The 12,953-nt window shown below is 36.5% G+C and overlaps 1 protein-coding gene across 1 annotated transcript; it reads left to right on the forward strand.

Annotated features, from left to right (window-relative positions):
• The first annotated feature begins 8,710 nt into the window (after positions 1-8,710).
• Positions 8,711-10,093, forward strand: LOC112605030 (pyruvate dehydrogenase E1 component subunit alpha, somatic form, mitochondrial-like). Its single transcript, XM_025354605.1, has 2 exons — positions 8,711-9,248; positions 9,341-10,093. Exons 1-2 carry the CDS (start codon positions 8,739-8,741, stop codon positions 9,908-9,910), a joined length of 1,080 nt encoding a protein of 359 aa, XP_025210390.1. The 5' UTR covers positions 8,711-8,738; the 3' UTR covers positions 9,911-10,093.
• Positions 10,094-12,953: the final 2,860 nt, after the last annotated feature.

The raw sequence follows: 12,953 nt of genomic DNA on the forward strand, positions 1-12,953 counted from the left end.
TGAGCTCCAAGAGTTGGAGAGAAAGAGCCCACTCAGGAACTTGCCAAGGAGGCAACATCGGAGTAGAGTGAATAGAGAGGTGTTCAAAAACTTAAGCTCTCATAAGGCTGAGGTTGAGTTGGAGTGGATTGAGGAAAAGAGGAGAAAGTGTTCTTTTTTAAGCTAGCCAGTTTTCCAGGAGTGTGAGATGCCAAAACTAAGTTTTCCATAAGTTTCAGCACAAGCTCTGCATCTGTCAGCCCTCCAGACTCTGATGATAAAATGATACCCAAAAGTGTGGTTGCTCCCAAATACCACAGTGAGGACGTCAGTCCCTGTCTGGCATTTAATTGCTTTCCTAAATTACCAGCAGGTGGTGCAAGAGTTTCCAAGTCAGTGAACTTCCCCTTCACGTGGCTTCTGCTCTGGGAAGTCTGGCAGGAGCCCACCCCTCCTTCTTGAGTTCCTCTCATAATCCTTACATGGCTCCTCTGTGCTCCAACAATCACAAGGGATAGGGAAGCGCCTTTAAAACGCATTTTGTACCTTTTAAAATGTGTTAAATATAAATGTAGAATCAGAGAAACATGCATTAATTATAGAACTGTGTTAAGGAAAAGAAAAAAAAAAATCCCATTACTAGCAAACCCAGCAGAAACACAAGCCTTCCCCTGTTGGCAAAAGAGGAATGGGGAAAATTAGCAGAAACCTTTAGGATTTAATGCCCTTTACCTCCTACTAAGAAGACTATGAATATGGATTTGGGAAAAGGGGTTGTTGGTGGGGAAGGGATTAAATTAGCTTAACTGGAAAAATCGAAAGGAATGAGAGGATATAAAATTGGCCACATCCTGAATGGCATTGGTAGCTTCACTGGTTATATAAGAAGTGAGGAAGAATCTCTAACTGGGAATTCCCAGAATGTTGTTTTGGAATATTTCAGGCCAAGGAGGAGTGGGGAAAGTCTGTTTTAAGAAAACACCAGGCAGTCAGAAGGAAGTTCATCAGGGTTTCCAGACCTAGCTAAGGAAGAACTGAAAGAAAAGGGGACTAAGGTTTGAGTTTACTTGAAGTGGAATGGAAAACTACATCTCTAGTTCAGAGTGAAACTCTGATAAGGTCTCAAGCCAGGGATTCTATGGGGTTCTAGATTTCAGGCATCTATAGCAAAGTGGTAGCAAATTTGGGACTGTGAGTGTTCACACGTCACATGCAAGAATTCAGATGGAGAGACATATTGCATCATCAAATAGACACGGTATTAATGCAGTTGTGAGTATTTGTATATCTCTGATTAAAGCTTGGAAATGACACTACGGTCTTGCACAAATAGAACTCCAAAGGAAAAAGAAGGAAAATGATAGGCTTTGATTCATGAGGCAGAATTTAGTTCAGGCTGAATGGATCTGCTTTTTCTAAAGATCATCCCCTTTTCTAGGGAACTTGTTCACAGACCCTTTCCAGGCCTGCCTTACTGTCTCTAAAATTGCTAACTACTCTAGAGAACCAACCTATAAACACCATGACCAAGACCTTGATATATTCTGTGACTTTGGGCAACCTATTTAAACACTATGGGCCATTATGTTAAGGCCACAAATGTAAAGCCCCCAACTCATAGTGAAAAGTTTGATGTTACTCGTTTGATGTTACTCTGGAAACAATAATGAAAATACATATACCATATACAAATATGGGGTGGGGAGGAAGGGAGGACATGAAATCAATTCTATTGCACTCAACTACATTTGCTGAAATCATATACATAAATGTGCTCTAAAATGCAGCTGAAACATAGATTGCTGCTTGAGATTAGGGCTTGTTATGACAATTTAGGATACAGTGATTGTCACTAAAAGATGACTGCAGGCACATAATGAAGTAAAATGTGCTAGTTGATAGGTAGGTGCAGGTGACGTATGACAGCTAATGAAACAATATAATGTGTAATTGAAAAATGTACTACCTTGGTTACTGTGAATTTTATTGCCATCTATAATAAAGGGACGAAGATTGTAGATCAACAATTAATGTTCCAACATGTTGCAATTCCTGCATAAATATAGCAAGAGAGGTAGGAGCCCAGTAAAGTGTTAAAAACATATGCTAAGACAAGTATTAGGCAAAAGCAGAGTAAAAGGCCACATTCTCTACAAAATGGCTCAATTGTCCTATCCCCTCCCTCCATTTTAGAGCATCTCTCTAGTATCATCTGATATTTTTACCATATTTCTTGGAGAAAGTGGTATTTCTCCTCCTCATAAGGCTGAATATTGAGAATAGTTCTCTTCCATAACACACATCAGCATCTAAGAAATTTTATGCTTTTCTTATTTCATTTTCTGTCTCTTCCTACTCTAATGTAAACTATGAGAGGCAAAGATCTTTACCTTTTGTTTTTTTCCTGCTACTGCATCTCTAGCGCTGAAAAGAGTGAGGGATACATAGTAGTTACTCAATAAATAATTTCACATCTTCCTATACCTCTCAGGATCCTTAGACTTGCCCTCGTCCTAGAGATAAGCCTAGAAATTTATGTTACAAAGATAATAATTCTCCATCAAAGCTACTGTTGTAAATTTCTTTTCCTTTTTTTCCTGCCAGAAACCCCAAATAAGTCTGCTCTTGACCAACATCCCCATCCACACCACCTAAAGCTATGTTTTATCCATTGCCCCTCACTCAAAGACTTTTTCAAATTTTACTTCCAAGTTCAAGGGGTCTTTTTATAGCCACTGCCCTATGCAACTTATCTGCCACAGTTAGCCTGTGAAGGACTCTCTTCCTCTTGAAGTTTCCTCTCTCTTTTGTTTTCTATGACACTGCATAATCTTGTTTCTGTTCCTATTTCTTCAAAGGATCTATATCTGTCGGCATAAGATACCTATCATGTAACAAATGACACCAAAATTTAACAGATTAAAACAACAATGTTTATTATCTCATAGTGTCTATGGCTCAGCAATTGAGGCATGATTTTGCTGGTCCTCTGTGACATGATCTCTACACTCTACAAACAAATTCAAAACCAATACTCTACAAGACTGCCATCAAGATGCTAAAGGATACACAGTAACAGATAGACAGGAAAAATAAGTTCTAGTGTCCCATATCAATGTAGAATGATAATGGTTAACAATGTAGAGTTTCAAAAAGCTAGAGCTTGGATCTTGGGCTGGGCACCGTGCCTCATGCCTGTAATCCTAGAACTTTGGGAGACTGAGACAGGCAGGTTACTTTAAGTCAGGAGTTCAAGACCAGTCTGGCCAACATGGTGAAAACCCATCTCTACTAAAAATACAAAAATTAGCTGGATGTGGTGGCGCATGCCTGTAATCCCAGCTACTCAGAAGGCTGAGGTAGGAGAATCACTTGAACCTGGGAGACAAAGGTTGCAGTTAGCCAAGATCATGCCATTGTACTCCAGTCTCTGGGAGAGAGTGAGACTCTGTCTCAAACAAACAAAACAAAACAAAACAAAAAAAAGAGGAGGATATTGAACTTTTCCAACACACAAAAAAGATAAATATTTGAGATGATGGATACACTAATTACCCTGATCTGATCTGATCATATAGATTATATGTATAGAGACATCACTAGGTATACTATGAATATATACAATTATTATTGGCCAATTAAAAATTAAAAAAAAAAACTTAACTCAAAGTTTTGTAAAGGATATTGGCCCAGGATCTGTGGCGTTATCTGAAGGCTTAATTAGGGAAGGATGTGCTTCCAAGCTCACTCATGTGGTTGTTGGGATAATTGAATTCTACAGGACCTGTTGGACAGCGGTCTCAGTTCCCCTCTGGCTGCTGGCTGGAGGCTGCCCTCTTTTCTTTGCCAAGTGTCCCTCTCCATCATGACAATAATGTAAGAAGAGGCAGAGAGAGTGAATACCAGAAAAATGGAAGACACAATCTCTTATGACCTATTCTTGGAAGTGAGATTTTCTCATTTTTGCTGTTTCTATCAACTAGAAATAAGCCACTACTATGTCCTGTCTGCGTGCAAAGGGAGGAGATGACAGGAAGGTGTGAAAACCAGGAGACAGGAATTCTTGAGGGCCTTTTAGGACATTGAGTACCACAGTCACGTTCATTGACTTCTTTCCGTGCTTCTACTCCATCAAATGGACAGTCTTCAAGGTTCTGTCCTCACTTCTCTTTATTCTAAAAATACTTCCCTGTTTCTGGCAAATACTCATTAATACCATAAATACCCATGCCATAAAGTTTTTATATTCCTCCTGTTCAACTCAGATGTCCCATAGTCACCTAAAACTCAGTTTACATAAAGTCACATGTATTAATTGCTTTGACCTTTACTTTTCTTCATGATTATTACAATTATTTTAATCACCTACCTGAAAATCAGTTTTGGTGTGTGAATGTATCGTAGTCTTAAAAAAAAACACAACACTTTATTGAGTTTATTGAGATTCCATTGACATGTAAAAAGCTACCTACAATATATATAATTCAGTGTATCAAATATAATGTGTACAATTTGATATGTTTGGGAATAAATCTATATCTGTGAAACCATCATCACCATAAAGTCCATAAACATATCTGTCTGGGATTCTTCACAGCTCTTTTAAATTTTTTCTGCCTTCATATTATATATCAAATACGTCCCCAAACCCTATTGGTTCTTCCTGTCTTACATTTCTCACATTTGTTATTTATTCTTCATCTTCACCCTAGTTGGGGCTACAATGACTTTACCTCCAGGATCTCATAATAACCATGTGGTGCTTTCCAAATTTCTACCAACAAAATGTGCTCTGTGCAGCCATCCTAAAACATTGCTCTCATGGTGCTACTGTATTCCTTGAAGCTTTGTATTTTAAAACAAATGTAGCTTTTGAAACTTTTTGAAACAATTTTAGACTTACAGAAAACTTGCAAGAATTTTATAAAAAATATCCTATATAACCTTCACCCAGACTTCCTAAACATTAACATGTTGTCAATTTCTTTTATCATTCTATCTATATATATCCACATTTCCTCCCGAATTTTAAATGTTCTTTAATTTAATTCCGAATAAAAGGAAACTTCCCATCTTGGCTTTCAAGGCCTTATGTATCTGGTCCCAGACTTAATACCAAGAAGTACGCTATGCCTAACTGATCTGGTTTCTGTCTCCTTAACAGTCCTTGAACATTCCCATTTTTATTATGCTTTGTGCCACTTGCTTTGCAGGAAATGTCTTACTTATACATATTTCTACCTATCAAAATCTTTCTCATCTTTTAACATCTGATTCAAAAGGTCACTTATTTATGAAACTCAGAGGCCAGAAGTGGTATCTTCCATCTCTGAACTTCTGTAACATTTTGTTTTTTACCATACCTTCTTTTCTTGTGATTATTTGTACAAATGTAAAGTATTTTGTAAGCTTGATTTATTTATAACCCTTATTATATACACCATCATTATGCTGACATACCCTGGTTTTTTCATTCACTTAGACCTGGTTAAAAGAGAAAGATTTTTAAAAGGTGGTTTTCTTGGATTTAAAATATATAATCAACTTAAAATGAGGTTATATGAAATCAACCTAAGGGTAACAGATAGTCTCTATGAGTGGACCATATTTTGAAGATACTAGCATACATAAAGGAAAATATGTCACTCAGAATGGAAGCTGTTCTTGTTAGACATAGAGTGTGAGAGAGAGTCTGAAACAATTATTGGCAGTATCTAAGCAAGCACTGTCCTGGGTGTGTGGGTGGACCTACATTCTCAGCACGGGAGGATACTGTAACAGCTTACTACACACTGTGCACTTGGCTAAGGCCTTTTTAATCCCAGCCTGATTGACTTATCACCTTAACCATATTTAAAAACAAAACAAACAAACAAACAAAAAAACCGTACAATTATTCCCCATCTTAGAAAATTGTAGCCATTTACTAAGAATTCTCTTAGGCATGAACATGAACTGGTTTAATTTTCCCAAACACAACTCTGAAAGGTAGCAAGTATTTTCATGATGTATCAATCAGATTCTAAACCTTGCTGGTTAATTTTACTTATTAAAATCGTCCAGTTCAGGCTGAAATAGCAGTTTCATACCAGATTCAGGAATCTCCCCCTCTCTACCATAAACCAAACTGTATGAGTATAATGATGGTTTATATCTGCATGTTTATTTGTGCACATTTGTGGGGCGGGGTTGAGGGGTGGTTGGTGTTTCCTCCTTTTTTATGTCTTCCACGCTTCATTCTTCTAAGGTCTGTCTCCTTTGTTGTTGGGCACAATGAAGAGCGAATTTTTTTCTAAATATCTCACTTTTTTTGTTTCATATTTGAAGGGAAATGGCTAGCAGTTGATTGCTCACATGGAGGGCATACTGTTAATTCACTATAGCAGTGGTAGGATTTGTTCCTCACAATTATTTGTACTGTTTGATTAAGAGTGTGAGATCCTGGACTTCTCACTTTTTAAATCTCTAAATAATTCAAGGACAACAAGAAACCACCCTCTCAGCATTGTTAAAATGATGTGCCCAAGATCTCACAGTTATTAGGTAAGGGGGCAAGAATTTATCTATACCACTACTAAATATTCAAGTCAATATACTCTTGCACATCTGCATAACTGCACATCTTCTCATTGTGGTGGTTCCTTTTTAGATCTGCCTTTAGGAAAAGGGTGGGTCATTCAAGCCACTAGAAATACTCTGATTCTTGTGACAGCTATTATTCTCATTGAAAACTGATCATTCTGGTTTCTTTATCAGACTCTGAGCTTGGCTGACGCAACCCTGTTCCCAAGAGACGGATTCATTATTTCTGTGTTGATAATGTAAACATTTAAAGCTTATAAGGCTGAACAACAGATTCTAGAACTGTGGTGACCTTTCAAAGTCAGAAGCACATTGTGCCGCTTCGTGGTGGTACCACTTACAAAGCCAGCAAGCAAACAAATTATCCAGCATCATCAATATCTCAAGCCTTCCACAATTAAGATCAATAAGTGTGTAGGTTTACCAGGATATGATTGACAATTAAAATGAAAATAGCCTTTTATTGAAATAAAATGTATTTTACATAACATATGTGTCTGAGAAGGTCAAAGTCTACTTTAGGTTTCTTTTTTCTTAAATTACCTTAATACTTAAACCTTTAACAGAATGTTTTCTGTGATGTAAACATTTTTATTAATTTATTTGTAGATTACTTTTAATTATCAAGACCTATTTATAATGAAAAATACATTCATTCATCCTGCTAGGTGGCAGTCATCTCTAGTCTTTCATTAAGACAGTTATTAAATGTCAGCATACACAGACATCATGTTGGAGACCAACTTCTTGATACATGTCATATGTACATTTTTTTTAAGCAATTCATGTCACAAAAAAATCCTCAGATTGTCATTAACTATTTGATAAGTGCAATATGTTATTGTAATTTATTGAAACCCAGGTTTACACTTCATGATTCTGGCCGAAATAGAGTAAGCCCATTATACCTATCACTCCCACTGATTTCAACTAAAAACTGGACAATATTTAAAAGGCAACTATCTGAAAACTCTGAAAAGTTAGCAATAGCAGACAAACTAGAGAGAGAGTCAAACTTGAAGAATGACCATAATAGAGATAAATACTTTACCTGAACATGAGGCAGTAAAAACTCTAAGGAGAAAAGAACTCCCTGATACTAGAGAGTATTATGAGAAATCTCAGAAAGAAGAAAGCTGGAGATGACCCCCACTTTATATACGAACTGACACAAGTCCTGGGCTCACTCCTAAGCTGTGTGTGTGAGTAATAGGCATTAACATGAATCAGCATAGTAAAGGCTTCGGGAATTGAACTGTAATATAAACCACCACCCAAGTCCCAGAATTACCTCTGAGATATATGTGCAAAACAGCCAAAACAATATGACAAAGACTTTGAAACTATAGCTGACATTGGAAATACCACACACAGAAGGCAAGAAATAATTTTTTAGTTTTAACCTAACTGGGTTGATGGTTTGATAAATTAAAAATTTGACATTCAACAGCAGGTTTTAACGGCACCCAGAGTCTCTCAAGGTAATATTTAAAATATCCAGGATATAACCCAAAATTATTAGAAAAATAAATAACTAGAAAAATACGACAAATTCTCAAAAGAAGGATAAATAATAAGACTTAAAGGAATAGAAATAGACAAATTCACGAATATACTTGGAGACTTTAGCACTCTTCTTTGAATTATCAACAAATAAGTAGATAGGAGACCAGCACGGATATACAAGATCTGAACAACACTATCAAATAATTTTACGTAATTGATATTTGTTGAACGCTATATCTAGAAACAGCTAATACATATTGTTATTAAATCCACATAAATAATAACCTAGATGAGCTATATCATGGCTCTTATAGCAAACTATAACACATTTTAAAAATAGAAATAATACAAAATATCTTATACGATCATAGTGGAAATCAAAACTAAAAAGATATTGGAAAAGTACCAAAATATTTGCAAATTAAATAGCATACTTCTAAACAGACACAGGTTAAAGAAAAAGTCTGGAGTAGACGATAAAATATTTTGAACCGAATGAAATAGATGAGAATGAAGATAAATTTGCGGAATGAAGCTAAAAGAGTGCCTAGAGGAAAATCTATAGCATTAAATGTTTATGCTAGAAATATAGAATGATCTCAAACTAATGATCTAAGTCTTCAACTTAAGAAGCTAGGAGGAGTCGCCGCTGCCGCCAGTGCCTGTGCTTCATGAGGAAGATGCTCGCCACCGTCTCCCGCGTGTTGTCCGGCGCTTCTCAGAAGCCGGCAAGCAGAGTGCTGGTAGCATCCCGTAATTTTGCAAATGATGCTACATTTGAAATTAAGAAATGTGACCTTCACCGACTGGAAGAAGGCCCTCCTGTCACAACAGTGCTCACCAGGGAGGATGGGCTCAAATACTACAGGATGATGCAGACTGTGCGCCGAATGGAGTTGAAAGCAGATCAGCTGTATAAACAGAAAATTATTCGTGGTTTCTGTCACTTGTGTGATGGTCAGGAAGCTTGCTGTGTGGGCCTGGAAGCCGGCATCAACCCCACAGACCATCTCATAACAGCCTACAGGGCTCACGGCTTTACCTTCACCCGGGGACTTTCCGTCCGAGAAATTCTCGCAGAGCTTACAGGACGAAAAGGAGGTTGTGCTAAAGGGAAAGGAGGATCGATGCACATGTATGCCAAGAACTTCTACGGGGGCAATGGCATCATGGAAGCGCAGGTGCCCCTGGGCGCTGGGATTGCTCTAGCCTGTAAGTATAATGGAAAAGATGAGGTCTGCTGACTTTATACGGCGATGGTGCTGCTAACCAGGGCCAGATATTCGAAGCTTACAACATGGCAGCTTTGTGGAAATTACCTTGTATTTTCATCTGTGAGAATAATCGCTATGGAATGGGAACATCTGTTGAGAGAGCAGCAGCCAGCACTGATTACTATAAGAGAGGTGATTTCATTCCTGGGCTGAGAGTGGATGGAATGGATATCCTGTGCGTCCGAGAGGCGACAAGGTTTGCTGCTGCCTGTTGTAGATCTGGGAAGGGGCCCATCCTGATGGAGCTGCAGACTTATCGTTACCACGGACACAGTATGAGTGATCCTGGAGTCAGTTACCGTACACGAGAAGAAATTCAGGAAGTAAGAAGTAAGAGTGACCCTATTATGCTTCTCAAGGACAGAATGGTGAACAGCAATCTTGCCAGTGTGGAAGAACTAAAGGAAATTGATGTGGAAGTGAAGAAGGAGATTGAGGATGCTGCCCAGTTTGCCACGGCCGATCCTGAGCCACCTTTGGAGGAGCTGGGCTACCGCATCTACTCCAGCGACCCACCTTTTGAAGTTCGTGGTGCCAATCAGTGGATCAAGTTTAAGTCAGTCAGTTAAGGGGACTAGAATGGGAGGGTATACCTTCAGGGGGCTACCAGTGTTCTCAACTTGGTTAAGGAGGAAGAAAACCCAGTCAATGAAATTCTTGTAAACTTCCATTAAGACTAAGTGTGTAGATTGAGCAGATAGTAATTGCATGCACTTCGTACATTGTTGCATTAAAAGATTAATTATTGAGTGCTAAATAAAATAAAATAAAATAAGCTAGAAAAAGAGAAACAAATTAAAGCACAAGAAAAAGAAAAGGAACAATAAAAAATAACTGAAATTAATAAAAAGAAAAAGAAATAGAGAAAATAAACGAAACCAAAAGCTGGTTCCTTGAAAAGATGAATAGAATTCAAAAATATCTGGATGGACTGACCAAGAAAAAAGTGAGGATATACCAATTTTCAATATCAAGCATAAAAGGGGGATATCATTTCAGACCCTCAGAAAATAAAATAGAAGGAAATCTGAAATAATAAGAAAATAATAAAAACATTTGTGTGCCTATACATTTGGCAACTTAAATGAAATGGACCCAGTACTTAAAAAGACGGAAACTACAAAATTTATTCAAGAAGAAATAGATAACTTGAATAGCTTTATATGAGCTAAAGAACATTATTCATAATTAAAACTTTGTAGCAAAAATTCTAGGACCAAATTGCTTCACTGACGAAGTCTGCCAAAATTTTAAGAAATATATAAGCTTTATACAATTTGTTTTTCAGAAAATAGAAAAGGAAATATTTTGTCATTTTGTCACAAAAAAGCCAGATAAATGTAATACAAGAAACAAGAAATTGAAAACCAATATCCCTCTTACACATGGACATACAAATATTCAACAAAATATTAGACAAAAAATACAGCAGTACATGAAACAATATTAATACATCATGACTTAATAGGGTCTATCTCACTAATGAAGAACTGGTTCAACATTCAAAAGCTAATCAATATAATCCATCATAATAACAGACAAAAATGATTATTAAAATAGATAAAGAAAAATCATTTGACAAAATTTAGCATCTAATTTCCTCATAACAAAAGATATTGAGCATTCTTATATGATTATTTGACATCTGTATATCTTCCTTGGTGAGATATCTCTTCAGATATTTTGCCCATTTCTTTTTTGGGTTATTTTCTTATTGTTAAGAGTTCTTTGTGTATTATGAATACAACTGCTTTATCAAATATTTGTTTTGAAAATATTTCCTCCCAGAGTGTGACTTGCCTTTTTGTTCTCTTAACAATGTCATATCAGAGCAAAAAATCAAAAGGCGTATTTTATCATTTTTTTTCTTTCATAGATTATGCTTTTGGTGTTGTACCTAAAAACTCCTTGCCAAACCTAAAGTCATATAGATTGCCTCCTACATTTTTTCTAGAGATTTTACAATATTGTGTCTTATATGTAGGATTATGATTGATTTTGAGCTTTTATGAAGGTGTGAGGTCTATGTCTAGATTTTTTTCTTTTGCATATGGGCATACAATTGTTCTAGCAACATTTATTGAAAAGACTATCATCTCTTCATTGAATTGCCAGTTTTCCTTTATCAAAGATTTTGTGTTGGTCTATTTATGAGCTTTCTATTCTGTTCCATTGATTTTTGCCTATTATTTTGATATCTTAGCCTGTCTTGATTACTGCAATTTTTTAGTAAGTTTCAATGAGTATTGTTACTCATTCAACTGTGTTCTTCTTCAGTATCATGTTGGCTATTTTGATATTTTACCTTTCCATAAAAATTTTAGAGTAACTTTGTTGATATCCTCAAATTATCTTGTTGAGATTTTCATTGGGATTATATTGACTCTACAGAAAGTTGGGAAATTGACATTTTAACAATATTGAGTATTCCAATCCATGAAGATGGAATATTTCTTCATTTGTTTAAAATTGTTTTGATTCTTTCCTTAGATTTTTAGAGTTTTCTAAATATACATTCTATGTATATTTTGTTGGGTCTATACTGTTTTATTTTATTTTATTAAATTCTGGGATACATGTGCAGGACATATGGGTTTGTTACACAGGAAAATGTGTGCCATGGTGGTTTGCTGAGTATTTTTTAAATTATCATTTGAAACCAATAGTACTTAACTTTTATCTTTCTCCTTTCTAAAATAGGTGGCACACTTCCTACCATGAAAATAATTCTCTACTGTTCCTTCTTCTTGTGGATATTGCATAATAAAAGAAGAAAGTATGAAACAAGATTTGACAATCCTCTGTTTAGAAGAGTACCTTAATGACTCTAAGGCAAAACCTCAGAATAGGAACTTGGTGACTACAGAGGTCTTTGAAACTAGACAATTAATAAGGGCAGGCCTTCAAAAGCAGATCAGAGGGAAAAAACAATCCAAAGAGAACTTAGACACAAATACCCAATAGCAACAGAGGTATAGCTATAATAGCAAAAAAGCACCTGAAGATGATTATTTAATGACCAGGAATACTTCCCATTCCAATATGTACAACCTTCGGCAATGTGACATTGGCATGCCTCCTATCCAGAAGTAAAATTTATTTTTCTACCCCTTTGAATCTGGGTTGGTCTTGTAACTTGCTATGTCTAATAGAACATGGTAGAAACAACTTTGAGCAAGTTGTGGAGGCTTATCCTTAAAAGACCATGCAGCTTCCATGTTTACCCAGTTGGAGACCTGCCTTCATACCACCATAGAAGGAAACTGGCCTTGTCTACCAGAGGATAAAAGGCCACATGAAGGAGAATCAAAGTACTGTAGAAAACAGCATTAAGAAGTGAGTGAGGTCTTCTTGGAAATTTCAGCCCAGCCAACTCTCCAGCTAACTGCATTCATATGAGTGAATCCAGGCTAAACAAGAAAGGATGCCATCCAGCCAAACCACTGACTGTGGGAAGCAATAAATTGCTGTTATTTCAAGATACTAAAGTTTGAGGCTATTTTTTATGCAGCAAAAGACAACTGATAGAGTACCATAAAACAGAAAATATTTATGTTTTAAGGTTCACCAAACAATGCAAGAGCCCACTTGTAAGCTCTGAAGCCCTGTTCC

The sequence above is a fragment of the Theropithecus gelada genome, chromosome 13 (assembly GCF_003255815.1).
Source record: "Theropithecus gelada isolate Dixy chromosome 13, Tgel_1.0, whole genome shotgun sequence".
In the NCBI taxonomy this organism is placed as follows: domain Eukaryota; kingdom Metazoa; phylum Chordata; class Mammalia; order Primates; family Cercopithecidae; genus Theropithecus; species Theropithecus gelada.

What these genes read in the sequence shown, in the direction of transcription:
- LOC112605030 (XM_025354605.1), top strand. Translation starts at nt 8,739, where the DNA reads ATGAGGAAGATGCTCGCCACCGTCTCCCGCGTGTTGTCCGGCGCTTCT. An exon ending in ATGGCATCATGGAAGCGCAG is followed by an intron (nt 9,249 to 9,340) that starts GTGCCCCTGGGC and finishes GCTGCTAACCAG; the next exon opens with GGCCAGATATTCGAAGCTTA.